At 40.4% G+C, this 27,436-nt stretch overlaps 1 protein-coding gene across 2 annotated transcripts in view; it reads right to left on the bottom strand.

The window, feature by feature from the left end:
- AMPH (amphiphysin) overlaps positions 1–27,436 on the bottom strand; it is a 185,228-nt gene that overhangs the window by 65,221 nt on the left and 92,571 nt on the right. For both annotated transcript variants that reach the window (XM_054020662.1, XM_054020663.1), the window contains exons 3-7: positions 21,411–21,465; positions 11,760–11,854; positions 7,713–7,808; positions 2,301–2,408; positions 1,309–1,394 (exon numbers count right to left, since the gene is read on the bottom strand). In XM_054020662.1, the coding sequence (XP_053876637.1) occupies positions 1,309–1,394; positions 2,301–2,408; positions 7,713–7,808; positions 11,760–11,854; positions 21,411–21,465 (440 nt within the window). The remainder of the gene's footprint in view (positions 1–1,308; positions 1,395–2,300; positions 2,409–7,712; positions 7,809–11,759; positions 11,855–21,410; positions 21,466–27,436) is intronic.

The following is a 27,436-nucleotide window of genomic DNA, read 5'->3' as shown; positions in this document are numbered from 1 at the left end:
AGGATAGAATCCATTTCTACAGACCACCGTTCAACTGTCGTAATTACAAGATTGTCCTTTATCTTCCTGCATTACACCTTCCAACTTCTGGAACAAATGAGCTTCATTCACTAAACAAACCTGATTCATTCTCCAACCACCATCCATCGCTTCACAGGCTGTATATGTACAAAGGTTGATGGCAAGCGGTAAGTTTTAAAACACAGATGCCTAAATAGAGCTTGCAAAATATGCACACATATGTAAAAAAATAATTATGAATGCAAAATACACAATTGTACATGCATGTAGGTATTTGCATAAAGACGTTTGTGAGAACAATTAATTGTTCTATGTGTGTATGAACATTTTTTGAAATTGTTTGATTTTTTTTTTTTATTTCGTCCTGAAAATGTGTCTTTGGCTTATATTAGTGCAGGGAAATCTGAATAACCCTAAGAGCATAAAAAACTTCATTTCTTGCCTGTTTGGAAATTCCACATTCAATTTCTCCAAATTTTCACCAACAAAAAAATCGCCTTTGGGCTGAGAATAAGCCTGAGAAATTTCATCCCAATGGGTTATTTTTCTGGAAAGTAGTAAGTATCTAAAAAATAGGGGCTTTGAATGAATGTGCTTCCTGAACCATGACTGTAGGCTCAAATGTATATGGAAATTCTATCAACCATTTAGTCTAGTTAGAAGGTAACAGACACACTGTAATGAAAAGGACATGTATGCCAAAGTGTGTGGTGTAGACTTTTTGTTTTTGTGTGTAGAGGGTTGGGGTTTTTTTTGTTTGGTTTGTTGTTTCTTTTGGTAGCCTGTAAAACAAATGTATTGAGGTGATAAGTGCCTGAAAGTACGAACACCACAGAAAAATCTGAACTCATCTCACTTTAAATAGAAGTTTAGAGGACAATAGTAGACAGAAATTCTGGCTGCCCCACGCATCCTTTTTTCAAGTCTCATTTGTCAAATAATGTAACGCTCTAATGGGACATTTCTCTGCCATTCTTGTTCACCTGCCTATTAAATCTAAAATGAAAATATAATACCTGCATTTTACAACTATTTCTCTCTTTCTGGTTCTTTTTAAATTGTAACTTGTAACACAGGCACTGCCATGCAATTTTAAAGAAAAGAAGCTGCTAGAGATGCTCAGAAATTATGGTTCTGATACTGGTTCTGACACTGGGGAGTAGGACCTACTTCACGTACTGGGCCAGCCATTCTGTGACACACATTAAAATTCAGTGGACATTCGGAGACTAATTTTGTTAGGTTCTTTGAAAATTCTAGCCTATATATGCAAGTTGTTTGGCTTACCTTGACCATAGAGATGGCAGCTCTTCTTGTAAATCAATATTAAAGTCTTCAAACACTTTCTGTGCTTTTTGAAACTCTTCTTCTGCCTATAACAAAGAAGGACATGTTGGCTTTTATTCTCCAAACACAGTGAAACTGCACAAATCAGTTTTTCTATTAACAAAAGAAGAGTGTAGTTCAAACTACTGTTTATTATAGCGTATAAAATTCACTAGTTTCATTTTGCAAAGGCTACTGCAAACATTTTTGTCTAGTTTGGCTTGCATAGGTTTGAATCTCAGGCATTTCTGGTTCCAAAGAATACAACCAAAACCAAAAGAAAAAGTCACCTCTTTTTGTGTCAAAATGTGCAAAATCACAAGTTCCATGCGGTTTCAATGGAAACAATAAATTGGCCCATCTTTACTGTAGAGGTTCAAAGCTTCTCTAAACCTTTGGGTGAACCTTTGCTGAATCTTGCATTTGTAACAAAACTGAAAACCAGCATTTTCCAAAGAACTCACATTGTAACGTCATTTTCTCAGTTTTACTATTTACACTCTTTTTCTTATTTATTTACAGAGCGATAGACAATATTCTGAAGAATTTAATAATCCAGGGCAAGATCCTGCAACCCTCATTCATGTGAGCAGATGCTGTTAAATCAGTGGAACTACACATATGATTATGGGCTGTAGGATGAAGCCCCTCCTGGTGGTCTCATCTCGGTGCAACTGATCCCTGTACAAAAGGCAAGCACAAGGCCTAGGCATCCCTTAAATCCCAGTGCAACTCAAAATAGGACTTAAATGGGACTCACTCCTGCAAGAAGCTGAGCAATCTGGCCCTGATCTAGCAGAGTGCATAACGTGTTTAAACGTCAGCATGTGAGCAGTCCCATTTTCTGAAATGGAAGAGAACAGACTTTATGCTATCCACTGTGCAGAAATAAATGTCACCCAAACTCAGGACGTCTGTTGCCAGTAATATTATTATTTAAAGACATACCCTACCTTTGTAATTCTGCTTTCATCTCTTCTTTTTGAGCTCTGCAAGGCTTCCAAGTGATGTCTTGCACTGTCATAGTCCACTAGCTTTCTGCTTCGCTTTGCAATGCGAGTCTGCAAAAAAAATCAGCACTATTGCCACACATTCAAGCAATCTGAGATGGAACTTTCATTTAATTTGCTTTAATTTGTCTTTGATTCTTTACCCTCTCACTTGCAATCTAAACTTTATTTATCATAATATTGTACACTGAAAGCACATTTGGTGAAAGAGACAATTTAGGTAATTTATTACTTTACTATGAAACCTATTTATTGAGAAATAAAGGCGTGACAAGAGATGTGTGTGTGGAGAGTTTGCAGGACTGGAATGAACAGACGCATCTTTATCTCCAGCAGTGTGAATGGACGCATTAAGCTATACTATAATGGTATCACAAACTATCTTCCCTTTCATATTACACAGTGTGTAAATTTAATGATTAATATATATTAACTTTTTTCAGAGTTAGGAAAAATGCTGAAAACACACTTCTCAGTATGACTTCTTTGAATACATAATGAATACATTTAATTTTGACATCACATAATGGGAATTCCAATTAAGCTACTGTAGGTATCGTAGGACCTCTCATAATACTAAAAAAGGTGCCTTGGAAAAATGCTGACACAACAGTAATGCATATTGTATATAAATTTCCTTTTACAATACTGTGGACCAGATTCCAGGCTGCAGCTAAAGAGAACTGGGCACAGCTCAGGAACAGGAGTGGAACTTCATCTCACCTTGAGCACCCAGGACCCTAAGTTGTCCTAGTGCTAATGTAGTCCCTGGTGTCGATTATAGCAGGGGCTGAATGTTCAACCCTTACTCACAGCTGAAGATCATCCCGTCATAAGGAAGCTCTGGCTTTGGCCCCCTTTTCCTGGCTATTTTTCCTATGTCAGCAGCCTGGGGAGTGCTGAAGTCACTAAGCTGGCTCTATGCCCCACTAGGATGCCTCAGTACTACCGGAATCTTCTAGTGGCTGGCTAAAATGACTTCAGAGCAGCTTTGCACCAATGGCGAGATGTAAAGTTGACCCAGCATATCAGAGGATCTGCCCCGTGTCTCAAATGAGACTGTAAGTAAACTTGCTGGTTATGGTGGTGATTTTTGCAATATGGCTGCCTGTTTTATAGAAAATCATTGAGTCCACTCTTTCCTTTCAAATAAGCGCTGATCAGCCCTTAGATGACAATTTTGAGAGTCACTATTAGCATAGGCCTGATTCAAACCAGCAAAACAGAAGCAAAAGGACTAAATTAATCACAGGCACGAGTGGCTGCACCTCAGTCAATCATGGGTGAAACCTTGAGACCCAATTCCACAGTATCTGAAGCCATCCAATCTGGCTATGGCTCTTAAAATGGATGGTGTTAACATAAGCTGGCTACAGCTTTGATGGTATCCATAAAGGTAACACATCAGAATGTTTGATTACAAAGATCGCTCCAAATTCAGTTCAATTCCCAATTTCAATACATTTTGACATCCTTATCACCTCAATCGCATTTCATGGTGAAAACAAAGCTGAATCCAGCATTTCTTGAAATATCAGAACACATGCCTTTAACAAGTACCACCAAGAGCTGTAGCCAATCTAGACTGGCTTTAACTGAGTCCTGTTTTAGTGTGTAATTCAGCTGTCAAGGCCACAAAATGGTAACCTTAAATTTCAGCCAATCACAGTCTATAGAAATTGAACATTTCTGCCGTTCCGAACAAAGCTGAAATCTTTATTTATTTTTTGATGCTTTGGAATAAGTATCCAAAGGATGGCATCTACCTGGCAACTAAATGTGAGTCAGGATTGCTTTGAAAATTTATGGTATCATCCAGTTATAACATTCTCCTTCCTCATCGTCTATTGGGTTAATGAGTTGTTTTCCTTAAAGTCCCATCTCTTCTTTAGTCATGTACTTATTATGTACTCCTCCACTTTACACTGTTGATCATCACAGCCATGCTCCAAGGCCCCAGTCCAACAAGGCACTTAAGCATTTGATTAACTTTAAGCATGTGAATAGTCCCATTGTCTTCAAGTGCTAAGCTTTGTGATTCAGTGTTTTACATTATTGACATTTCATACGATTTGGGTGCATGCTACTTTGAAATCCTTACAGGGAAGACAGAATTAAAAAAAGGGACTTGGGGAGTGTATGTTGTGATTTGTATAATAGCAGTCTCTACTGAGATGTATTACAAAGCTTTTGTGATTGATCAAATCACAGAAACCATTTATTGCTTCAAATTCAACAAAGAAAACAAGTGACTCAAACATCCAGAGGTACATCTCATAGACTCATAGACTTTAAGGTCAGAAAGGACCATTATGATCATCTAGTCTGACCTCCCGCATGATGCAGGCCACAAAAGCTGACCCACCCACTTTCCCTTGACTCAGCCGTTGAAGTCCCCAGATCGTGATTTAAAGACTTCAAGTCGCAGAGAATCCTCCAGCAAGTGACCCCTGCCCCATGCTGCGGAGGAAGACGAAAAACCTCCTGGGCCTCTGCCAATCTACCCTGGAGGAAAATTCCTTCCCGACCCCAAATATGGCGATCAGCAGAACCCCGAGCATGCGGGCAAGATTCTCCAGCCAGACCCGCATTGACCATTGATACTAATTACCAGCGATGGCATGTTATTGACCAATTGACTAAAATCACATTATCCCATCAAACCATTCCCTCCATAAACTAATCAAGCTTAATCTTAAAGCCAGAGAGGTCTTTCGCCCCCACTGTTTCCCTTGGAAGGCTGTTCCAGAACTTCACCCCTCTGACGGTTAGAAACCGTCGTCTAATTTCAAGCCTAAACTTCCCGATGGCCAGTTTATATCCATTTGTTCTCGTGTCCACATTAGTACTGAGCTGAAATAATTCCTCTCCCTCCCTGGTATTTATCCCTTTGATATATTTAAAGAGAGCAATCATATCCCCCCTCAGCCTTCTTTTGGTTAGGGTAAACAAACCGAGCTCCTCGAGTCTCCTTTCATACGACAGGTTTTCCATTCCTCGGATCATCCTAGTGGCCCTTCTCTGTACCCGTTCCAGTTTGAGTTCATCCTTTTTAAACATGGGAGACCAGAACAGCACACAGTACTCCAAATGAGGTCTCACCCGTGCCTTGTATAACGGAAGCAGCACCTCCTTATCCCTACTAGATATACCTCGCCTAATGCATCCCAAGTCTGCATTAGCTTTTTTCACAGCCACGTCACATTGCTGACTCATAGTCATCCTGCGATCAACCAGGACTCCGAGGTCCTTCTCCTCCTCCGTTACTTCCAACCGATGCGTCCCCAGCTTATAACTAAAATTCTTGTTAGTGATCCCTAAATGCATCACCTTACACTTTTCACTGTTAAATTTCATCCTATTACTATTACTCCAGTTTACAAGGTCATCCAAGTCTCCCTGTAGGATATCCCGATCCTTCTCCGAATTGGCAATACCTCCCAACTTTGTGTCATCCGCAAACTTTATCAGCCCACTTCTACATTCGGTTCCGAGGTCAGTAATAAATAGATTAAATAAAACCGGACCCAAAAATTGAACCTTGAGGAACTCCACTGGTAACCTCCCTCCAACCTGACAGTTCACCTTTCAGTACGACCCGCTGCAATCTCCTCTTTAACCAGTTCTTTCTCCACCTCTGGATTTTCATATCGATCCCCATCTTTTCCAATTTAACCAATAATTCCTCATGCGGTACCATATCAAACGCTTTACTGAAATCGAGATATATTAGATCCACCGCATTTCCTTTATCTAAAAAATCTGTTACTTTCTCAAAGAAGGAGATCAGGTTGGTTTGGCACGATCTACCTTTTGTAAAACCATGTTGTAATTTGTCCCAATTGCCATTGACCTCAAGGTCCTTAACTACTTTCTCCTTCAAAATTTTTTCCAAGACCTTGCATATTACAGATGTTAAACTAACAGGCCTGTAGTTACCCGGGTCACTTTTTTTCCCCTTCTTGAAAATAGGAACCACATTAGCTATTCTCCAGTCCAATGGTACCACCCCCGAGTTTACAGATTCATTAAAAATTATCGCTAACGGGCTTGCAATTTCTCGTGCCAGTTCCTTTAATATTCTTGGATGAAGATCATCCGGTCCGCCCGATTTAGTCCCGTTAAGCTGTTCGAGTTTGGCTTCTACCTCGGATACGGTAATGTCAACCCCCCCTCCTTTATTCCCCTCTGTCTCGCTGCCTCTATTCCTAAACCCTTCATTAGCCTCATTAAAGACCGATGCAAAACATTCGTTTAGATATTGTGCCATGCCTAGATTATCCTTAATCTCCACTCCATCTACTCTCTTCAGCGGTCCCACTTCTTCTTTCTTTGTTTTCTTCCTATTTATATGGCTATAAAACCTCTTACTATTGGTTTTAATTCCCCTCGCAAGGTCCAACTCTACATGGCTTTTGGCCTTTCTCACTCCATCTCTACATGCTCTGACCTCAATAAGGTAGGTTTCCTTGCTGATCCCTCCCCTCTTCCACTCTTTGTACGCTTTCTGTTTTTTCTTAATCACCCCTTTGAGACGCTCGCTCATCCAGCTCGGTCTAAATCTCCTGCCTACAAACCGTTTTCCCTTTCTCGGGATACAGGCCTCCGATAGCTCCTGCAACTTCAACTTGAAATAATCCTAGGCACCATCCGCCTTTAGATCCATAAATATGTTAGTCCAATCCACTTCCCTAACCAGTCGCCTTAATTTATTAAAGTTAGCCCTTTTGAAATCGTAAACCCTAGTCTCCGATTTAATTCTGTTTATCCTTCCATTTAGTGTAAACCGAATTAGCTCATGATCACTCGAGCCAAGGTTGTCCCCTACAACCATTTCCTCAACGAGGTCCTCACTACTCACCAAAATCAAATCTAAAATGGCATCCCCCCTCGTCGGTTCAGCTACTACTTGATGAAGGAATTCATCACCTAGCATATCTAGGAAAATCTGAGCCCTATTATTGTTACTAACCAAGAAAAGAATAATGACAGAACTCTTCTGATTCTAATAATTCTGCTATAACACTTTGGTCTCAAGGCCTTGCTCCAGCACTGCTGAAGTCAGTGGAAGTTATGCCATTGACTTCAGTGGGAGCAGAAAAGACCTACATAAAAGTCTGAAATACAAAGGCTAATTTAAGAAAATCAAATGGTGCTACTGCATAATACTTAATTTTGTTCACTCAGGAAAATGGCATAGACTATGAATGGAATTTGCGTACAGAATTAGATGTGTTACATTCCACATGAGAGCTGGCTTTCTGTATATTCTTTATTTCATTTCTCTCATGATTATGACTCAATAGTAATGGGTAACCTTTTAATTTTTCCCTCTACAGAAATGTATTACTGTACTTTGATATCAGGAAACTGTCCCAGGTATGTATCCAGGGTCAGCAATGATCCATCCACCAGCTTTTGATGAAAGTCTTCCCAGAGCACATCACATTTCTGTAAAGAAAGAGATGAGACACAGAGAAACACAGTTCACAATCACTCAAAATTTAGGGGAAACACTTATGTAAATGGCAAAACACTTATGTAAATTGCAACGCTTAATTCTCCTGGAATTTTATTATGTTCTTCCTGCAAAAATCAGAATTTAGTTGTGAAATGGATAAAAAATCTTCAATATGAGTTTTAATTTACAATAGAATAGATTTAACTCCAGTAATCAATTAAAAAATGTTGCAGTCTTCAAAGTAGTAGCAGTCTTGGAAAGTTATGAATCCAAGCTTTGCAGGATTACTACTGATTCTAGCAGGCCGGGAGTCCCAAAACCAAAGTTACTCTATTTCCCACCTATAAATAGGTTCACTGATATGTACATCATAACCTCTCCTCTAATGAGCAGCAAAACACAACTAAAACCAAAATAAAATAAAATGAATAAAAGGTGGTTCCTTCATCCACTAGAGTGATTTGTAACCTCAGTTTTGATTTTTCAGTAAAATGTATGGACAATGGAGAAATTGGGTTTATTTTATTTTTTTTATTTTAACAGTTGTTTTCTGGTTGAGTATTCTTCCAGACCAGGGGAAGTCATATATTCCCCATATTTGTTTTTCTCTGCCTATCATTAATAGAGCATTTTGAAGGCAAATGGCTGGCATAAATAGTTCTGCCTCACAGAACTCAAAGGATCTGTAAGTCAAAAAATTTGGATTCAGGATACAAACCACTGCTACTCCAACAGAAAAAAAGTCCCATTCTTCACATCAACTTCACATCACATCCATTCTTTGCATCAGCTGGGGGCTAGCTCACTCCTATGTAAAGTCATGAGGGAACTGCCAGAACATACTCCTTGGAATTCTCCTGTCAATGAGAATGTTAATGCAGCTGGACTGATTAGGAGTACTATGGAGAAATGAGTGACATCCCATGCCAGATGCAAAGTTCTGCTGCTGCTGCTAGAGATCAGTGCTCTTAAAATCTCCTGGGACTTGGTTTCTCAATCTTGAGATCTGAACAGGTGCTGGGCAGGTCACAATCACCCGGCTCTTCTCATGTTTCTAAATGGGAGGGGGATCCCACCTAGATCTCACCTAGATAAGAAGGAAGTTTTGTGGTGATCCTGGTATGGGAAGAGCAAGAATCACTGCCCTACAGGATCCATGGGCAAGCAGCGGTCCTGAAGGCTATTTTCTAGTGACACTGTTTACTCATTCTGTGCCACAAGACAGACATATTGTAAATGCAGTATGACACAAGATGCCAGAATTTATTTAATCTATTTCCTATCATAATTGCAGACTCTAATGAATAATACTCCATTAATAATCCATTAATCACACTTAAAAATCCATATTTATTAACACAATATTTAATTACAGTTGTGTAAAAAGCAGCAAAGCATTAGATCATAGCAAGCAATAGCAATTATGGTACATTGGCATTTGAAAATAACTTGCAGAGACACATTTTAGATAAATTAAAATCCTGGAGGTTTTCAAAAAGTTAATGGGACTGAAAAGCACTTGCTGAATAAATGATTAGTGCCTCAAATCACCTTCTCTCCTCACATAAAGATCAAGGTCATTTAGATGGAACAATTTAGGAATAATTGCCTGTGGACTTGACAAGGTAAGCATATTCTCCTAAACTGTATTTCCAGTAATGCATAAATATAACATCATGTCCAAACTTCAGATTAAATTGGAAAAGACTCAGCTGTAGAAACTACAGTGTGTCATGTGTTACCCTGTTTGAGACCATATTCAAACAGGTAGGGAGATAGAAGATTTTTCCTGTATGTAACAGAGACCAAAACCCGGCTGTGTTCTCAGGTAAACTACTGTGACTCCAGGGTAACTCCTCTTAAATCAGTGAGAATACTTTGGATCTACACCAGTGTGCGATGGATCTGCTAAGCAGGGGACTACAACTCGCATCACCCTCTCTCCATGGCACTTCCCTACCTATTTCCATTATTGGAGCTCAGGGGAAAACTTAGATCATCAGGGTTGTTCATTTCTACCCAACAAGTAGCACTCTGGCTCCTGCCTTTTACATCCTGCCAGCCAAATTTGCCATTTGGAATCCTATTGCTGACACCAGTGTAAATTACTGGGGTTTCTCATGACCGGACTACACCAAGTCCCTAAAGTTCCAGTGGCATGCCAGGTGCATCAAGATGCAGAGGCAAGCACTGCAGGTGCTTCAGCACCTAGGCTTTGTAGGTGCTAGTCCTCGTGGGATTCAGTAACCACTCAGACCCATGGCTAAGCGAACGGGTATTTTACAGGGCTGGTAGGCAAGGAAATGGTTGCAATAGTGGTTCTTATTCAGGTCCCTGGGGCAGTCTAACCGAGAGACTGGGCTCTTCATTCCTAGTGCCTGAGGTGCCATCTCCAGTTCAGCTTCCATTCAAGCAAACAGGAGCTTGCAGACTAGTCTCAATCAGTGTCCCTCATTGAGACCCTTCTGCACTGGCTTCCTGCCCAGCTGCTGCTGTTCTCCTATGCATACCACACTAACCTGCACCTGGCTGTAATATTAACAGCCACAATCTGTTCCACATGCATTTCTGTATACAGTTCTTGAGAAATCTGCTCTGAATTCAGCTTCTCTGCAGCTCTTCTTGCCATGTGGCTACTGCCTCCCAGCAGAGCCCAGACAGCTCTTGGTTCAGGATCTTTCCCCTTACCTGGCCAGGGGAAATGGAAATGCAGTGGGATGCGGGACTGATGTGAGTTGTAGTCCCCTGCTTAGCAGATCCATCACACGGTGAATCCAGAGTAACTCTTCTGGAATCAGTGGTAATACTTTGGATTTACAATAGCGTTTATGAGATAAGATTCTGTCCCCAAGTCCAAAATTAGCAATGATGTAAATGGTAATATAAGTTATATGTCAGATGTAAGTTATTCAGACAATACATTTAAGTGGGTATAAGCAGTGAAGTAGTATAATTTACACTGACTTGGCATTGTGTGTGTTTACTTATATTCCATTGGCAGGGAGCAAGGTGGGAAGAGAATAGCAGGAAAAGCTATTAACAGGAGAGTTTGTGTTTGTTTTTCCTGATACAGATCCCACACTTAATACCATATCAGTACAAATTACATTTGATTATAATTTACATCAGTTTTCTGACCAACTTACACCCTCTTGTCATCAGAAAATTTGCCCATAGACTTCCATGGGATTTAAACTTGCTTCCTAATTTGGCCTCTAATATTTATTGCACCCTAACGAAAGAAATTCAATAAAAACACCACCACCACAAAGCCTGGTCCAAAGATAAAAGGGTCATATTCTACTCTCACAATGTTGTAAATCTGGAGTAACTCCACTGAAGAGTTACTCCAGACTTGCACCACTGTAAACAAGAACAGATTCTGGCTAGAGAAAAGTCAGTATGCAATCAGGTATTCTTTCTCTTATAATTAGTCCTACCATTACCATGAAATACTACGGGATGATCATGAACATTCAAAATCTTATAAACGTGTATATAAGATGCCTCGCAGTAGCTTGTCAAATAACTGTTATTGAGCCTGAGTCTGCTCTCACTTCCAGTACACTGAGGTAAATCTGGAATAACTCCAGATTAATGAAGTAAATACAATTACCTGGGTTTTAAACGAGTGTGAGTCAGACAAGAATAAAGGCCATTATGCATAATAGTTTAGAACGTCAACCAAGTTTTTATTTTAAAAATAAAAATAATTATTTTAAGAACACACTTGTCCACTATCGCTGCATTATGATGTAAATATGGTTCATGGAGTGTTTTCTGATTACTATGAGATGCTCTCTAGGAGGCCTACAATTACATTCTGCACCAATACATTAGTACAGTAAATGAGGAACTCAGTGACTTAAGGTTAATATTTCCATTCTTTGGTTCAGACTAATCTATTCTCAACCACGTTTCTTCACATTCACACCTCTTACCTCTCCAACCATTTTCACATCTTCCCGGCCATACCATTCGGGCTCATATACTTCATGAAGAGACTCTGTAAGCTTCTTAGAGGCCTCTTGCATGCCTAGGATTTTGGAGAAAAACAATATATTATTCTACACAACACAGGGAATAGTGGGTCAAATCTTTATTTACTTCCACCTTTTTTCCCCTTTTATATAAATAGGACCCTACCAAATTCATGGTCCATTTTGATCAATTTCATGGCCAGAGGGTTTTTAAATTTGTCTATTTCACATTTTCAGATGTTAACATCTAAAATTTCACGGCGTTGTAACCGTGAGGGTCCCAACCCAAAAAGTACCCAGAGGTGGGACTGATCTCCCTCTGCCAGAGAGTGGCCAGTCATGGGAAGGACAAGTCCTGTCCCTCCCTAGCCTAGCCAGGACTCACAGCTAGGAGCCCCCAGCTGGGGCGCTCCCAGCAGCAAGGGGGAGATGGGACCCACCTCCACAAGGCTCCTCTGGCTGCAAGAACCTCCGGGGCTGTTGCCCAGCCCCAGAGCTTCCTGCAGCATGTGGAGGTACCCAAAAGTGATCTCCCCACCGAGAGTAGCTGGGACTCACAGCTCGGAGCCCCCAGCTGGGGTGTTCCCAGCAGCACAGGGGAAATCAGCTTTCATGGGGAAGGGCTTATTTCATGGTCTGTGACATGTTTTTCACAGCCATGAAATCGGTAGGGCCCTATATATAATGTTTGTTGGTGTGGTAAGAATGTAGCTTTCAAAGAGTTTAAACAAAAAATAAACCTTCATGTTCAGAGCATAAACCAGCCACTAACTACCTGGAGTTAACAAGAAATGTCCTTTATAGGCTATTGTGAGTGTGACAGAGTAGAGTATCTTTGTATACACTTATGAACTCCATTTTGTATTATGTGCTGAACATGTGTCTAAATTGTCCCAAGGCAGTGTATTGAATTACATTCAGATAGCGGCTCTGCCCATTAAGATAGTGGCTCTGCGCAGGAAAATCACTTGAAAACTTGTTGAAGGACTGTCACTGAGAAGCCAACAAAATGGCAATCTGTAGCTATCAACTTTGAATGCTCTCAGCTCCTGGCTCACCCCCGTGGAACAACGTTTTTCTATGCAGGTGGTGCTAGCATGAATGGGGGATGGGGCTGAAGCATGCTAGGGGAGCACATGGCAAGCAGGCAGAGACACTGTTCAAGAGAGCATGCTACTCTGTGCAAGAGGCCAGCCAGTGTAACACCTAAGCAGGATGTGCAGGAAAGACTCTACCCAGCCTGAAACACTGAGATCAGACTGGGGAAGGCGGCCTTTTTTCATTTTAAAAATCTGTAAGTCTTGAGTGCTTTCAAGAGTAAAGTGACTTTGGTTAAGAAATTCCTTTGCTAAACCTGTGTTCCTTGCTTTCTTGCCACTTTGTCCCTGAAGGGGTTAAACAAGTAGCTCAGAGAGACTACAGCCTCAGCAGAGCTCTGTGGGAGCTTGTGTACATGACTGGTAGTTGGGAGCTTGGGAGGATTGAGGCACAGGTTTCAGGGTTTAGGGTAGCTGCATTGCAGTCCCATGCCCCATGTCCCAAGAAGGGATCAGACAAAGGGTTTGAGCCTGGAAATGTGCCTAACAAACCCAAAACTAGAAACAGTGACTATAATTCTGTCCAAACCCAGTTGGCTTGAAAGCACATGGGACTCAGATTAGGAGTCCACTCGCAACAGACTGGTGGTCATACAGAGGGGTACTGTGCCAGGTTGTAACAATGAGATTCTTATACCCTCCTTTGAACCATTGGCCATTACTGGTGAGAACATAGTAGACTAGCTAGACCATTTTAATCACTCTGTAATATACAAAATGTCTGATTTCTTCTCACTTACATTGATGTAAGTAAGAAGTAACTCCACTGAAGTGAGCACAGGTAACATCAGTCTAAACCTGTGAGAGGAGCAGTCAGACCAGTTGATCTGGGTTTGATTAAGTTAGGGTGACCAGATAGCAAATGTAAAAAATCGGGACGGGGGGGAGGAGGGGGGCCAATAGGAGCCTATATAAGAAAAAGACCCAAAAATTGGGACTGTCCCTATAAAATCGGGACATCTGGTCACCCTAGATTAAGTAGATGGGAGTGTTGCCGTTAATTTTAATAATGGATGAAATCCTAGCTCTATCTGCAGAAGTGAACTGACCCTTCCTGAGATAACCTTAAGGGTCAGGCCAACATTATAATTACATGCAAACTTTATTTAAACTTTTATATAAAACCTGCTGAAATGAGCTGAATTCCAACAACAACAAAACGGAATGCTTGAAAAAAATCCAGCTTTTTAATTACAAAAAAATTGCCAGCCAAAATCTTTGTTTGCTACTGCACATCTGCTCTGCCTTGGAAATATCTCTAGTGTAAGCTTTAGAATTAACCCTTAATTGACTGAATTTCAGAATAGCAGTGAAATTTTGATCTTCCCTGGAAAGAAATACAGACGTTACCCCCTAAATCGGGAATAGTCTGAAACTCCTGTTAGAATACTCCAAGGAAGGTATTTTGTGATCTGCTCAGTGACCCTCCCACTCATTGCCCACTCTTTGAAAAACACACGGGACATTAAAAGTAAAATGATAAAGTACTTTTCAGTTTACAAAAATGATTTTCTATGTAGAAAAGAAAAAAATAAAAAAGATTTTTCTTTTCTGGCCTCTGCATGGAAGCTTACGGGAAGGAGGGGCACAAGGGTCAAGCACAATGGGAGCTTTTGCATTCAATCTTGCACCATTAAATCCATGGGTGTCTCGCCACTATATGAGCAGACTGGGACCAGGGAATGCTGGAGCATCTCAGGGCTCTGAGTGCTAACAGAGGTTTGTGTGGAAGAGGGTAGGAGACCAAGGAAGGGGAGAGAGCAGGACCAAGCCTCTTCCCACCCCCATGGCAGGCCAGTGGAGCTGGCTGAATGCAGAGTGGCGCTTTCACTGCACTCACTTTAAAGATAGTGCATTGTCTGTGTGCTTCCCCAGAGCAATAGGAGACACTGTGTGCAAGGCTTCACAATGCTCCGACTGGGCTTAGTGCACCACTCCCAGTGTAGGACTGTTATTTAGTGCCACAATCTAGCCCAGAGTGTTCAAATTGATGGTAAGGGCTTAAGGAAGATTTCCCTCCCTCTGCTGGAATTCACTCTCCTCTCTAGATATGGTTACCTGATCCTTGCTAGAAATGATGCATCACTGGACCTTAAAGGTATTACTGATTTTTTTTTAAATGTGATTTAGAATGTACCAGACAAAATGGAGAGGATTTTCAAATATTTTAGTAGAGCTCTATATCAAATCCTCTTTCTACTGCCACAAATTAATTCAGCCAGTAAAAAAAGAAACAAAGCAGCATTGTTGCTTTTAGGAATACTGTGTTCTGACCATTCACTCAATAAAAATGCACACATCCTTACTCACACTTTGATCCACTCTGAAACATCATTCTTCTGCTCTTGTGCCCTTGAGCACACTGCGTACTACACCCACAACATATGTTCCTGCAGTACACACGCCAACAAAGCCCTTCGCTTTATATCTAGCTGCTGTTTACGTTCAACTCAGACACAGATATGATACTGTACAAACAAAAATCAGTGCTGGGTATAAGATCATCTCTATGGACAGATACTTTCTTTTAAACATTATATTTTATATAAAAACAATTAAAAAGCACATAAAACAGGATATGTATAAATAGATGTACAAGAGGAAATAGCAAATAAAAACAACAACAAATACCAATAACAAAATTCAACATTCATTATTTGTAAAACCTGAAAAAACAAAAGGAAAACCAACCAACCAACCCCCCCCGAACATGTAGATGTCACGCAGGGCATCAATTTTTAAAATGACTAAATAGATAAATAAATAAGTGAGAACATAACCTACGAGTATCGTGGATTAATACACACACAACTGCAAAACTGACCAGACGGGCTCATATTTTTTCCAAGCGAGTCATTTTTTTCCATTAATGCAGTAGTAGAAAGGACAAATATTATTTAAATGTTGCAGATCCTAGTGATACTTCTGTTTAAAAAAAATGTAAAGACTCTTTATCATGCTTGGCCTGTATCAAAAATACACTAGAAAAGTGCAAACATAATATTTTATCAATGCCCAATAATCTGTTCTTTACCCATATTGCTGTAGACCCCATAGACCAAATTCAGATATAACCTAAGATAATGGGAGTTGTACCTAGTTGCACCGCAGGGCTAAATTTGGCCTCATAACTATGATTCTTGCCTCCTGACTATTGTTTTTATGCTATATTTATTACTATATTCTTCATGTGTGTATGTATATATGTACAATGATCTACAGCCAGGCTTTCAGCGTGTGGCTTCCCATTTGTATGTGTTCACACAACTGTCTTAGCATGAACTCACAATGTCCAGGAATTATTGATTTGTATTCACATTCAATGTTTGTCATATACTGATAACTCTTATGTGTTATTCAATACTGAAATTAAGAGGATTAGTGACATTCCTAGGCTGTGTGCTGTCTCTTTCCCTCAACTGCTGTCACTGAGAAAGATTAATTACTTTTAAAAAGCCATTTAAGTTCTGAGGAATTGTAAAATAATTTGTACCAATGATGAGCAGTTCTCAATTCATATTTAATATCAATTGTTTGAATTAGTATTGCTTGTTCTTGGTAATTGGATCACTTACTATTTAATCACTAGAAATGATGAAATAATTGAGTTACTTGGTAAAATCTGTGCAAAATAATCCAGCTATTGAGGGTTGTATCTTTCCCCTGAGAGCCTCGCATGGATGAAATCTACTCCCTCTTTCCATGCAGAAGAGCCACCTTCCCTGGATTTTGCAAGGGCTCTTAGCAAGATTAGGGATCCACACATACAGAAGGACAAGCCTGAAGGCAGCAGGCCAGGCATGGGAGGGAACAAGTCTGTCCCTACACCTACTCTAGGAGTAAATTGCTTTAAACATTATAAAGCGTGAAGAAGCGGAGACCTTCCAAGATGTGATGCTCCCACTGATGGGTGTTTCCAGGGGCAGCAGGGTATCGGAGTCCATAATGGCACAGCATCCATGAAACCAGGCTGCCAGGGAGCCCAAAGCCAGCAGAGAGCCATGGATAGGGTTCAGAGGAACAAGGTTGCTATGTGGTGGGCCCTGAACTCCAGTTGCTCCCTTATGATCTACACATTCTGGGGCTGACCTCCTTGTTCCAAATGGAGAGCCCTGTTCAGTCTATGAGAAATTTCTGTATATGTGGCTTGAGCTAAGCAATCTGGCCTGCCTCCTAGTATTTCATTCCTCGAGTGGGAAGAGGTCTTTTCCAAGTGAGGTTCTCAGAGAATTAACAGAGTTCTTTAGTAAATCTTATCCAAAAGACAAATTCTAAGAAATGAAATGGCTAACTTTAAGTAATTTATGTCAATGTGTGATAGGAGCTAATCTGTCAGCCACAGAATGTGAGAGCTTTCCTACAGCTCTTCTGAAGACCAGCTGTCATTTCCATGTCATATCAAATGATCAAAGAAAGACAGGGCTTGACCCCGTCACTTTGCATCCACAAATAACTGCAGGTAAACGTCTACATGCCTTTGTGTACCTTGCAAATAACTTAGAGGTGCAAAAAGGGAGGTTGATTTAGGATTTATTTAAAATTCAGGACCATTAAACGCAACCTTGGTTAGAGCCAACCACAACTCTCTGTGGCTTTTGAAGAGCTCAGAGATAAAAATCTCAGAGAGCCCTGAAGGCACCTGATACTAGAGAGGTTTGAGGGAAGGAAGGACCCCAGCCATCAGATGAAAACTATAGTAATCAGGGAAATTTTATCCACTCCCTTAATCCTCTACTCTATGACAGTACTAATATAGGTTGAATAGATGCAGCGAAATGTAGCCACAATGATACAGAAATGCAGGCGAGGTGTAGCATTCTCTTATTAGCATCTCATAAAATCAAATATTCTACACTTATTTAACACAATTACCTTATTCCTTCCAATGGTCACCAAAAAAGAGCAAGAGCCATAGAGGGACAAGAAGGGCCTGGATAGGCTAAAGCCAAGAGACTTAGGAAGCACCACAGAGCTCAGGGAGGAGCATGAATGCTATAGAAACTCTTTTCTTTTAGGAATGTGCATTATTAAAATTCAGAAATGATCTTTTTCTTTACATTAAAATGAATGAACAAAAAATGGTCAAAGAAGGGTCATTTGACTACACATTGTTTGAAGCATGCAATGATCTACTACGGCTTTTCCACATTTAACTTCTAGAATCCTGTGATTCTAATGTCATGGAGTAAAATTAAGTTCATACCATGGCAGCTTTCTGCCAAATAAGAGAGAAAATCCTTTTAATTAGAGATTAAATGTTTCAATTTGTCCACTTCCTCAGACTCAGATGCTGTTCTGCTGTACTTATATCTTTGAAAATAGCTACCAGTGTAATCTGTTCTGATAAGGGTATCAGCCGTCTCATCAAAAATGTATCCATAATTAAAGAGCAGCAATTGATGCAGGCTCTGTAATTCTGCTCAGAATTTCAAACTTCTGTTTCTGCCTACCACATCAACTAACAGTATTTCCTGACATAGAAACACATCTAAATATGACTAATTATTAATTATTATTTATTGCTATTACTGTAGTACCTAGGAACCTCAGTCATGGACCAAAATCCCATTGTGCTAGGCACTGTGAAAACACAGAACAAAAAGACAGTCCCTTCTCCAAATATACCAAGTCACTGTACACATTCTCTCTGTTAACATGGTTAGAAAGTGCTGACTCATCTCCTATGTATAAGTCCCCAATTGTTTGTTGTTGTTATTATTTATTTGTTGAACTCCAACAATGTGCTCAGCACAGTAAAATACACAAAATGAAGACAGTCCCTGCCTTGAAGAACTAACAATTCAAGAACTGTTGCCGTACTGTTCAGTAAGTGCAATTGTGATAAAGTAGGAGAATTTCCATATGCCTCAAATGTCAGTGTTACAAGATAATATTATCATTTTACAGTGGAGGCACTGACCAGTTCCAGAACTATACACTGATCTGTTATTTGCTTTGCAGTGAACACTCTCAACTCATACTTGTGTGGGCTGGAATGTTGCAGTTTCAACTAATGCAAATTTTGGCATTAGGTTGAAGAATGTTCAGCAGTTTCCTCATCACTGATGTGACTGGACAATCTTCTGCTGCTTTTACTAGGAGCTCATTTAAACCTTTTGGCACAGCTACAAGCATAGGGCAACATAGACCTCTACAGCCCTTGGAGGAGTACCAGGGCACAGGTGTCTCTCTGAAGTACAATTCCTATGGCACTCCCCATTCTCTGTGGATGGGGGAGCGTACTATATCGGGGGGAGTGGGGAGGAAGGAAGAGGATTACTCCTGACTGACTACACCTTGTGCTCAGTTGCTCGCTTTTGGGTGAGCAGTCCCTGTTCCCCACCCAGAACAAGCTCCACATATAGCTCAGTGGTTTGAGCATTGGCCTGCTAAACCCTGGGCTGAGAGTTCAATCCTTGAGGGGGCCATTTAGGGATCTGGGGCAAAAATCTGTCTGGGGATGGGTCCTGCTTTGAGCAGGGGGTTGGACTAGATGACCTCCTGAGATCCCTTCCAACCCTGATATTCCATGAAGTGCTGTATGGCCACACAAGGGGAGAAGGGATTATTGCCCTGTGTGGCCATGCAGAATGCAGGCACAATTTAGCACAGTGTAAATATGGGGTGTTGTTACCTTTATGAAATAATATGTTTATTGTTTGCATAATCTTAGTATAGTACATTTACAGCAATTCCTCATTACATATTCAATATCACTGTCCCTTGTGTTTTTAACAAAAGCTGCTATATGTCTGCCTTGGCAAAAAAAGATCATTTTGTGCTAAATATGATTCCCAACAAGGATGCCATTTGACACTAGTTACGATTATGTTACTTTTCTTGAGATGATCACTGGGAAGGTACTGAGCCACCAAACTTATTTCATTCATCATATTAGTAATAAACTGAGTTCAAGAGATTTTCAAATGTAGACAACAAGCAACGTTACGAGAAACGATCAAAGAGATCAGCATTACCAATAAAGCGAATCAAGAACTTTCACATAAAGTAAAAGTAAATTCGGTGCAAAGGGTAGTCTTCGTTAAATAATGAAGTAAATAAAGGATGTTAAGGGGCAAAACATTAAAAAATAATTAGAGATGAAGAGGAGGATTGTTGTCACCAGCACAGAAATCCAAGCACCGTGAAAATAATCATCCTACATTGAGGAAAGATGATCTGGCTAACAAGCAGCCACATCATAATTTCTTTCACTAAATATATGGCTGGTAATGCTAGGGGTCTGAGTAATGATGATACAATACTAGCACCAGGCATTGCCAAAAAAAAAAAAAAAAAAAGGAATTCATATTCCTTCCAACTAAAATAGCTTGTTCTGATCTAGATACCAAGGAATGTCACATGCCTGTTATATGAATTTTTTGTACAGTGCCTTGCACAATTATACAAACAATAAATGGTAAACAACAACTTGAGCCATTCTGTTTACGCCCGTATTGTGATTCTCATCAACAAGAATTTCCTAGAATATCCATGTCCTCTGAAACTTTGTTATGACTTGCAGTAACTGCAACAAGAAATCCTTTGGGCACTGTAGCTAGCTGGTCCATGTTAGAGCATCTTGGGGATGGGGCTGGATAAAGAATCAGGAAAATATTATCATCTCTCTAACGGCCTCCTTCTTTTGCTATCCCCAGAGCATCAGGCCCCAAATACCTTCAAATGTTTTATAGAAGAGGCAATTACAAAAGAGAAACCTCTCTGCAGGGAGTAACTGTGTTCAGTGGGTTGGATTTACATATCCACTAGGATTTAAACAACTCTGCTTTATCCCTGATGTTTGGCTGATGTGCAGTGAACTTCTGTGGAGAGCATAGAAAACAACTCAGGTCTGGGTTTGATCCCAAAAGAAGAAATTATTTTTTCTTTGGTAGATGAAAGGTAATATATTATGGACCCGACAGTCAGAAAGGTGTGATAAACTTCAATGCAAAGACTTAGAGCCTGAGTCAGACTGATCAGGAGTGAGAGGAAGTGATCCACTGAGCAGAAAGGTCTTCGGGCATTATGGCTGAAAAGGTCAAGTGCAGTGTTCACAAGTGGTAGCATGTTCACCAGTGGCTTCTATTGGGGCATAATATTTTCTGGACACTATCATTTGTGAAGGTGAATAACAGAATGCAAGCTCTGGTTTTTGCTTGTTCTGCGAGCTCAAATGGGAGTTTGTGCACATGAAATACAACACTTGTCTGCATAAGGAATAGCACGGAAAAATGTGTGTGCAAGGCTGCACGCATGTAATGAGGGGTCACACATTTTGAAATTCAGAGCTTAGACCACAGTGCCTATGCAAGATACCAAATCAGAAATGAGGCACCATGATGAGAAAAATGATCTCTCTCACTTGACCTTGTCTGTTGGGCAAGCCACACAACTACACTCTGATTCCCCATTGTGTATTTAAAATTATTTCAAAACAGTAGATTTGTTTGGGCATCTTTTTACAAAAACTATTAAAAAATAAATACAAATATTAAGCCTGTTAAAAAGTTACCTTTGATGGCAGCTAAATATCCTCGTAGCTCTCTCTGGAGCCTGGAACCTTCTGCCTGAAAAAAAGAAAGACATGAAAATAGAGGTTGTATCTCTAGAATGTAGCTGAGCAAAAACAAAGTACCTCTAGAATGGGCATTTTCCACCAGTGTCTCATGTGCTTTAACATACATCCATATAACAGTCATTTAAAATAACTGAAAGTGCCTTTACAGCTTAATTAGCAATAAAAACCAATTTCAGAAAATATCCATCAGATCATGCCACATTATGACTCATTCTAAACATTACATACACCTTCTTTGTGCGTGTGTGTACATGTACAAACACAGATACACACATGCAGATGTTGGCTCGTATAAATCTTATGCACCACTTAAACTATCATTTGATGTTTTAGTTGGAGCACAGTCCTTGTGCTGGCCCTCCACACAGGGAAGAATTCCAATTAGCAAGAGAGTCATGTATTTCAAAGCCAAGGCCTGATTGACATGTATGATATCTTTTCCCTAACAATGATGAACATGTAATTAATTAAAATCCAGAATCCCCACCTGCTATAGAAGTCAATGGAACTGCGCCAATTTATACAGTTGCAGATCTGGCCCCAACTGTAAAGCTAATAATAGTTTGGCAAAGGGATTTCAAAAATAATTTAGAAGTTTTTTATTGGTGTCAAAGCTCCTTCCCCACTCTGAACTTTAGGGTATAGATGTGGGGGCCTGCATGAAAACTTCTAAGCTTAACTACCAGCTTAGATCTGGTCCACTGCCACCACTCCCAATGTGCTAATTCCCTTCCCTGGGTAGCCTTGAGAGACTCTTCACCAATTCCCTAGTGAATACAGATCCAAACCCCTTGGATCTTAAAACAAGGAGAAATTAACCATCCCCCCTCCTCTCTCCCACCAACTCCTGGTGGATCAAGATCCAACCCCCTTGGATCTAAAAACAAGGAAAATCAATCAGGTTCTTAAAAAGAAGGCTTTTAATTAAAGAAAAGGGTAAAAATCATCTCTGTAAAATCAGGATGGAAAATAACTTTACAGGGTAATCAAACTTAAAGAGCCCAGAGGAACCCCCCTCTAGCCTTAGGTTCAAAGTTACAGCAAACAGAAGTAAACACCCTAGTAAAAGGTACATTTACAAGTTGAGAAAATAAAGATAAAACTAACATGCCTTGCCTGGCTGTTTACTTACAAGTTTGAAATATGAGAGACTTGTTCAGAAAGATTTGGAGAGCATGGATTGATGTCTGGTCCCTCTTAGTCCCAAGAGCGAACAACCACCAAAACAAAGAGCACAAACAAAAGCCTTCCCCGCCCACCAAGATTTGAAAGTATCTTGTCTCCTTATTGGTCCTTTGGGTCAGGTGTCAGCCAGGTTACCTGAGCTTCTTAACCCTTTACAGGTAAAAGGATTTTGGAGTCTCTGGCCAGGAGGGATTTTATAGTACTGTACACAGGGGGGCTGTTACCCTTCCCTTTATAGTTATGACAATTGGCTATTGTAAAAAATAAAGTCATTTTACCCTTTAAATTATTTCTAAAGGTCTTCTCAACCCTTATTGCACTATTAGCAATTTTTCAGAAAATTGCTGCCATAATGGCACTAAATAACCGCTGAAATGTTACTGTAAACTTAATATCGTTCCAAAAGGATAAAGCAATCTTAAGAAAAATACTTTGGCAATAAAATCCTACAGTCTGCTCTGAAATCTTAACGGTTTCCTTTGTAAGTATATCAAAGGGATCTTTCTTTATCTATTATCAATATCCTTTGAGAATCCCAAAGATCATATGTAAGAATACTGATTGGTGTACTTTAGCTGTGATTGTAACACAGTTCATGCTTCACACTTTAGAGGAGTATTTACAAAAAAGAAAATCTGTCATATTTTAGTGCCCTTAAGCATACTTTAGATCCAAAAAGCTGTTCTTTAGGATACTTTTCATACTCTGCAGAATTAGGAAAATCTTAGATGTATATTACTGCCTAATATCCTTTAAATAGTTCTTTTGAAGCTATTGTTTAAGAATATTAGCTTGTTGTCATATTTTCTCATGTATGTCCGAGCTCTGCCTAACTGAAGCATCAGTTGTGTGTTCTGAGCTTTAATCATGTTTTTAATATGAAAGTTAGGCGCCTCTCTTGGGAGCTATCTGAATGTTCTAGGTTGTGGGGGTGGATCTCAGCTGGTGTACACTGAAGTCAGTGGAGCTATGACACATCACACCCGTTGAGGATCTGCCCTTAGGTGCCTAAAGTGCTCAGGTAAGGGGCGCATAAATGGCAGGGATAAGTATCTCCTGTGATTTTGCCAGATTAGATAAATACACAATTTAAATGGTTTAATACAAATTATCCTCACTGAAAAAGGTAATACACCTAGGAGTATTACATTGATTTATGTCCTTTTGAAATGAATGTACTGTTGGAGTGCGAGCTATGTAGATTAAAGTTGTTTGTTTTCTGCAGAACTGAGCACTATGGGTGGCTGCAAAAGCACAATTTTCCATACTGCCTGTAGACTGAAACTGGTGGGGAAGTTGTCATCATAGTATCAAGGAGGAGTAGGAGTTCTGGGCCAAACTACTTACCCAAGCCAGGGAGAGGAGGGGATTTTGTTCTCTGCTTTTAGCGGAGAAAGAGGAGCTGTGCGCTCTCAAGGATTTCACCCCACCACCAACTCTCAACCAGTTCTGGAAGGACGACCTGTCTGGTGAGAGGATAATTCAGTTCCCATTCATGGTTTCCTTGCTGAGACAGTTAGCATGGGTTCTAGTCCAATTGTAATGGTGGGATTTTGGATGTAGACACACGTCTACTATGAACTAGATTAAATCCACCATCTCGTATCGCAAACAGACGGTTAGATTGTAAAGACTTTCGGTCATTCATTAACTTGATGGATTTGACTCGGTGACTGGACGGTTCCATAGCCTGTTACCAATCCTCTGAGCTATCCAGGTCCCATTTTAAGTACGTCTATGTACTGTTCAGAGGTAAACTACAGAATTGTATATGATGTGCTACTACAGTTGTAGAATAACAAGCACGCAACAAAAGATGCGGTAGTGACACAAGTTATTCAGGAAATAGTTTCCAATTCCAATTCCACATACTATTTTAGGGTAACATCACAAAAACTATGTAATATTTTATGTCCAATCAGTAAATGTCATGAGTTGCCAGTGACCACTAGACATACAGACATATGAAAAAAGGTCATATTTGATCATATCGACTGTTAGCATTATCCTTCTGTATGAACAGTCAAAACTTAAAATGTGCAGCTCCCTCAAACTGCACTATTTTAGGACTCAAGTCACTGACATATCTAAGCAACACAGAACTCCACCAGCAAATATTCTATGAGACACAGCCAGTTCCAACTTTCATTAACATCAATAGCAAAAGGCCCACAGATTTCAATGATAGGAGAATTAGGCCTTACTAGACAAAAAGGCAAATTTGCTTCAGAAATCCTCTGCCCTGTCAATTTTACAACGTAGCTATCGGTGAAGATATTTGATCAGCTAACAAATTATTTTTTCACATAGTGAAATCAATACACTCCTCTCTTGTCCCCACTATCCTGAAAGGATCCTGCACCCTTTGTCCTGTGGGCAATAAGAACAAAGAGAAATGCTTTGGCATATTGTTTTTCAATTTTGACCACATCTCATATTTTTCCCCTCTGTTCTTTGAATGCTCCCATAGTCTTGTCTTACAATTTTAAAGGGTTTTCTTTTCTATTCTTCCAGGTTATGCTTATGGTGCTAGAAGCCGTGGAACACTGCAACACCTCACATCAGACATGAAACAGACATTTAAACCATGCATTTAAGGATGAAGTCTAGTGAAAGAAAAATACAACTATGGTGAAAGAAAAAACCCCCCACTAAATCTTACTGCTGTAATGAATGTGCTATGATGGATATATGCAGAGGATTCCCCTTCCTTTCTGGGCCATCACACTAAAGCATTTGCTAGCTCTGAAATCATTGTTGCATGAATTTGCATTAAGACAATCAGTCTATCAACTTAGTTAATTGAGATGTAGCTTCCTGAAGGAAAATAACTGGCATGTACCAGTCTGCTGCTGTACTCATCTGTAAAGAGTGCACCTAAAAGAGATTTTAAAATCAAATCATGTCCTATTTATTCGCAAACACTGATGCCTATTTTATCATCATTGTATACAATAAAAACATGACAGCAAACAGAATAATAGTTTTATAATACAGAAAAACAGAAAAAAAACCCTCAAAAAGGATAGCAGAATCCTCACAATCCAGCTATTTGATGTCAATGAGAAGGTTACCATTAGGGTCCACATTGTCAAAGTTAACATATATGTTCACAATAATCTCATAGGCAAATCTCATTAGATTGCACATACTAGTGATATGGGATGCTCCACATCCAAAATAATACCATTTGACCTATCCCTTACTAAAAAATAACACAAAACTCTACTGTGATGTCCAAAAGAGGAGGTTACTCACCCTGTGCAGTAACTGACGTTCTTCGAGATGAGTGTCCCTGTGGGTGCTCCACTCCAGGTGTTGGTGCGTCCCTGCGCCTTCACTTGGAGATTTTTCGTAGCAGTACTCGTACTGGCCACGCATGCGCAGAGGCTGTCCCCCCTTCCCCCCCCCCCCCCCCCCGCAGTGAGTCTAGGATAATAGTACGCATGCGTGGCCAATCTCCTCAGTTCCTTCTCTACAACGGAGGCTACCCCAACTCTGAAGTAGAGGGGAGGAGGGTGGGTAGTGGAGCACCCACAGGGACACTCATCTCGAAGAACGTCAGTTACTGCACAGGGTGAGTAACCTCATCTTCTTCGAGAGAGATGTCCCTGTGGGTGCTCCACTCCAGGTGACTTAAAAGCCGTGTATCTTAAGGAGGTAGGGACTTCGGATCTGATAGGAACGCTGTTGATAGTACAGCCCTGCCCAAACGTATATCAGATAGAGGGCCTTGAGTAAGGGCATAGTGTTTAACAAATGTGTGCTCAGAGGACCAGGTGGCTGCTTTACAGATATCAGCCAGGGGAACTTTGCATAAGAATGCTACAGAGGCAGCCATAGATCTAGTGGAGTGTGTTCTGATGCCATCTGGAGGTGTAACTTTCTTCATCTGATAGCACAACCGGATGCACTGAGAAATCCAGTTCGAAAGTCTCTGGGTAGAGATAGGCGTACCTTTAGAACGCTCCGCGATGGAGACAAAAAGTCTGGAAGAATTTCTAAAAGGTTTGGTTCTATCCAAATAGAAGGACAAGGCCCTGCATACGTCTAGTGTATGCATTGAGGCTTCAAACGAGTTCGCATGTGGTTTCGGGAAAAAGGTTGGTAAGTGTATCGGCTCATTAATGTGGAATGACGAGTGTACCTTAGAAAGAAAATTGGGGTGTAACCTGAGGGTAACCTTGTCTTTGAAAAATAGCGTATATGGTGGGTCTGCCATAAGAGCTGCTATTTCTCCTGCCCGTCTGGCGGAGGTAATTGCCACTAAAAATGCTGTTTTCATCGAAAGGTGTAAAAGTGAGCACGTGGCTAGGGGTTCAAATGGTTGTTGAGTTAGGCAAGATAGAACTACATGAAGGTCCCACGGAGTGGTGGGTGGTTTTATGTCTGGGTATAGGGTTTGGAGTCCCTTGAGGAAGCGCTTGGTGATAGGATGAGCAAATACAGAAGTATCATCAATTTTGTCATGAAAAGTTGTAATAGCAGCTAAATGGACCCTGATGGAACTGGAAGAGAGGCCGGATTGCTTAAGGTCCAATAGGTAGTCAAGTATGAGCGGAAGAGATGCCGACATAGGACTAAGTTGTTTAGTTGAACACCAGTGTGTGAATCGTTTCCACTTACATATATAGGTGGTGCGAGTAGATTGTGTTCTGCTATGTAGGAGCACTCTTTGAACTTGTTCAGAGCAATCTAGTTTGTTTTGGGAGAACCATGTAGGAACCATGCTTTGAGGTGCAGCATGGATAGGTTGGGGTGGAGAAAACAGCCAT

The sequence above is a fragment of the Malaclemys terrapin genome, chromosome 2 (assembly GCF_027887155.1).
Source record: "Malaclemys terrapin pileata isolate rMalTer1 chromosome 2, rMalTer1.hap1, whole genome shotgun sequence".
NCBI lineage: Eukaryota > Metazoa > Chordata > Testudines > Emydidae > Malaclemys > Malaclemys terrapin.
This window is presented reverse-complemented; position numbering and strand designations above follow the sequence as displayed.